The 2,941-nt window shown below is 53.7% G+C and overlaps 1 protein-coding gene across 1 annotated transcript in view; it reads left to right on the top strand.

The window, feature by feature from the left end:
- The first annotated feature begins 2,192 nt into the window (after nucleotides 1–2,192).
- The window catches only part of NARF (nuclear prelamin A recognition factor), a 19,066-nt gene continuing 18,317 nt past the window's right edge, over nucleotides 2,193–2,941 (top strand). Inside the window, exon 1 of the mRNA XM_040639931.1 lies at nucleotides 2,193–2,334. Coding sequence (XP_040495865.1) covers nucleotides 2,308–2,334 — 27 coding nt within the window. The 5' untranslated portion in view covers nucleotides 2,193–2,307. The remainder of the gene's footprint in view (nucleotides 2,335–2,941) is intronic.

Below are 2,941 nucleotides of genomic sequence, written 5' to 3'. Positions count from 1 at the left end.
CTGATGGAATTACACAACATCTATGAACTAGTCTTGCCCAAATATTTAACCTGGGATCAAGGCATGAGAACATTCTAACCACTCTTTACTGGTGATTCAGAGAACAAAGCTACACTAAGGACTCCACAAGGATGCAGGCAGCAATTCTTGGAAGCCCTACAGCCAAACCACCTGATTTCTTTATAATGATATGCAAGGAGAAAGAGAGGAATGGATGGAATCTACAAATTTAAACACACACACAGCCTCAGACACTCTGTGGTGTCTTTGCAACTTCTAAGTGAGCCTCAAGTTATTTTAAAACTAAAAGATTTTTTAAAGAGACATAGGAAACACACAAACCAATGAATGTATTGGACTTACTTAGGTCCTGATTTAAACTCAAAAAGGAGGAGGGGAATGGCTCAGTGGCTCAGTCATTTAAGCGTCTGCCTTCTACTCAGGTCGTGATCCCAGGGACCAGGGATGGAGTCCCACATTGGGCTCCTTGCTCAGCAGGGAGTCTGCTTCTCCTTCTCCCTCTGCCTGCAGCTCCCCCTGCTTGTGTGTGCACTCTCTCTGACAAATAAAATCTTAAAAAAAAAAAAAAAAAGGATCAATTTAGGGAAACCTGGATACTACGTATTTGATGAAATTAAGTAACTGTAATTTGTTTTCACACATGTAATAGTATTGTGATTATGTTTTTATTTGACAGAGAGAGAGACAGCTAGTGAGAGAGGGAACATAAGCAGGGGAGTGGGAGAGGAAGAAGCAGGCTCCCAGCGAAGGAGCCTCATGTGGAGCTCGATCCCAGAACGCTGGGATCACACCCTGAGCCGAAGGCAGATGCTTAACGACTGAGCCACTCATGTGCCCCAGTATTGTGATTATGTTTTTAAAACAATGAGAAATATATACAAATGACAATCTAAATTTATCCTCTTATTCATGCTGAAAATTGAGGGAATGTGTTTTCTGAGAGGTGCCAACATACATTTGAGCAATGCAGGGATTAGTCTGGCAGCCAATTAAGACCTGAGTTTAACTGATGAATTTGTAAAAATCTGGAGGAACCACTATAAATTATGAAACTGAATCAAGAAAATCTCCTTTAAGATGGGTTGGGGGCAGGCAGGGGGAGCTTCCCCCCAACACTGCTCTCCATCGCGGACCCAGCAGGAACCTTGCAAGTTTATACCACGTTAGCCACTACTTTACTACCCCAGCAGGAGGAAGTTAGGTCTCCTCAAGCCCAGGCAACAAGCCAGCCAATGAGAGGCAGTCACAGCTCAGCCCTCGAGAAGCCACTATTTCACTCCAACGATCTTTTGTTTACAACAGTCCCTCCCAACACCCCCCTTTCCTCTACAGAAGTGTGCTCCTCTCCTTTGTTCTCCAGACTTGCCTATGGTTTTGGTGTAGGTAGCCTGGTTTGGACTGCAATTCTCTGCTAGTCGCAAATAAACCCAATGTGCTGGTAAAATGACTGGCACCTTTATTTTTAAGGTCACCAGTTGCTTTTCTTATGGTCCACTGAACTTCCTACGCATGCTTATTTCTGATCATCCTGCAACAATTGGACACTGATTTTATAAAATGTTTATTTTCAATTTTATGAGTTAAACATTTTCATTTTAGCCCTGAAGGTGGTGTCATTTCTCCCAGAAGCAATAACTACTCGTTATTTGTAAAGCACGCGCCCGATCATTCACACACGTGCTGAGAACATCTAGCGGACTCTACTTCACACCCACCTTCGAGCTCCCCCAAGGCGCCACGTGGTGTGCATCCGCGCGTGCGCACTGCCGCCTGGCCCGGCCTACGTGACGCGCCTCGGGGCGGCAATGGCGATGGCCTGACGGAGCCTGGAGACAGCCTCAAGGGACAGCCAAGCTGACAGGCCAAGCGCCCCAGGACAACTCCGGGTCGCCTCCTAGAGAGGATCTGCCTGTCAGCCTCCTGACGCCCCCGACCCCTGGGCCGCCGAAACAGGCGCGATGACCCGCCGGGCCTCCCGGGCGTCCGCCGCTCTCCGCCCCCGCGCGCTCCGATTGGCTCCAGGGCCCGGCCCGACCCTCCCCGGGGCTGTTATTGGCTTAGGCGGAGACATGTGGGCGGGAGCCGCACCGCCCCCTCTGCGCTCCTATTGGTTTAAGGTTGTGGCCCGCCCCTTCCCGGCACCCTCATTGGCCGAGAGGAGCCGCTGGGGGTGGGGCCGTGCCGGGGGTGACTACAACAAAGGGCGGCGGGCGCCGGGCGTCTGTGACCGAGTCTCCCGGTGCTCCTCTGAGGCCGAGCCCTGGCCCCCCGCCTGCCACGCTCCAGATGAAGTGTGAGCACTGCACGCGGAAGGTGGGCCCCGCGGGCTCGGGGCCGGGAATCGGTCCGGCCGCGGTCGGGGCTGCTCGGGGTCAGGGGGTCGGTGCGGCCGGGGTCGGGGCTGCTCGGGGTCAGGGAGTCAGTCTTGCCGGTGTCGGGGCTGCTCGGAGTCAGGGGGTCTGTCCGACCGGGGTCGGGGGTGCTCGAGGTCAGGGGGTCAGAGCCGGGGGTCGGAGCTGCCTGCGGTCACCGGCCTCCGGGAGCCCTGGTGCCCAGAGCGGGCGGTGCCGGCCGCGGTCCCGGTCCCCTCGTCCCCCCGTGCCCCCGGCCCCCCATCTCCGGGATCCGCCGCTCCGGGCGCCTGTGCGTCCGCGTCGTCTCGCAGGCTCGGTCTCGTGTGTGACAGAACTGGTTCGGGTTGTACTGGGTAGAGGGCGACTGCAGGTGGTTGGTAAGCTGCGGACACTGCACCTGCCAGATGCCTGGCGCTACTGCGCGTCAGGTTACGTTTTCAGGTGCTTTGTAGTCACGTTACTTTGGGGCTCATGCTTGGTTTTTCCAGTTCTCAGTGCACTTGTCTGTTCTTTCAAAATATGTTTGAAGCCAAAACAAACAAACAAACAAACAAACAAACAAACAA

This window comes from Ursus maritimus, unplaced genomic scaffold (assembly GCF_017311325.1).
Source record: "Ursus maritimus isolate PB19 unplaced genomic scaffold, ASM1731132v1 scaffold_24, whole genome shotgun sequence".
NCBI classification, from domain to species: domain Eukaryota; kingdom Metazoa; phylum Chordata; class Mammalia; order Carnivora; family Ursidae; genus Ursus; species Ursus maritimus.
Note: the sequence above shows the minus strand (reverse complement) of the source record. Positions and strands in the feature narration are given on the sequence as shown.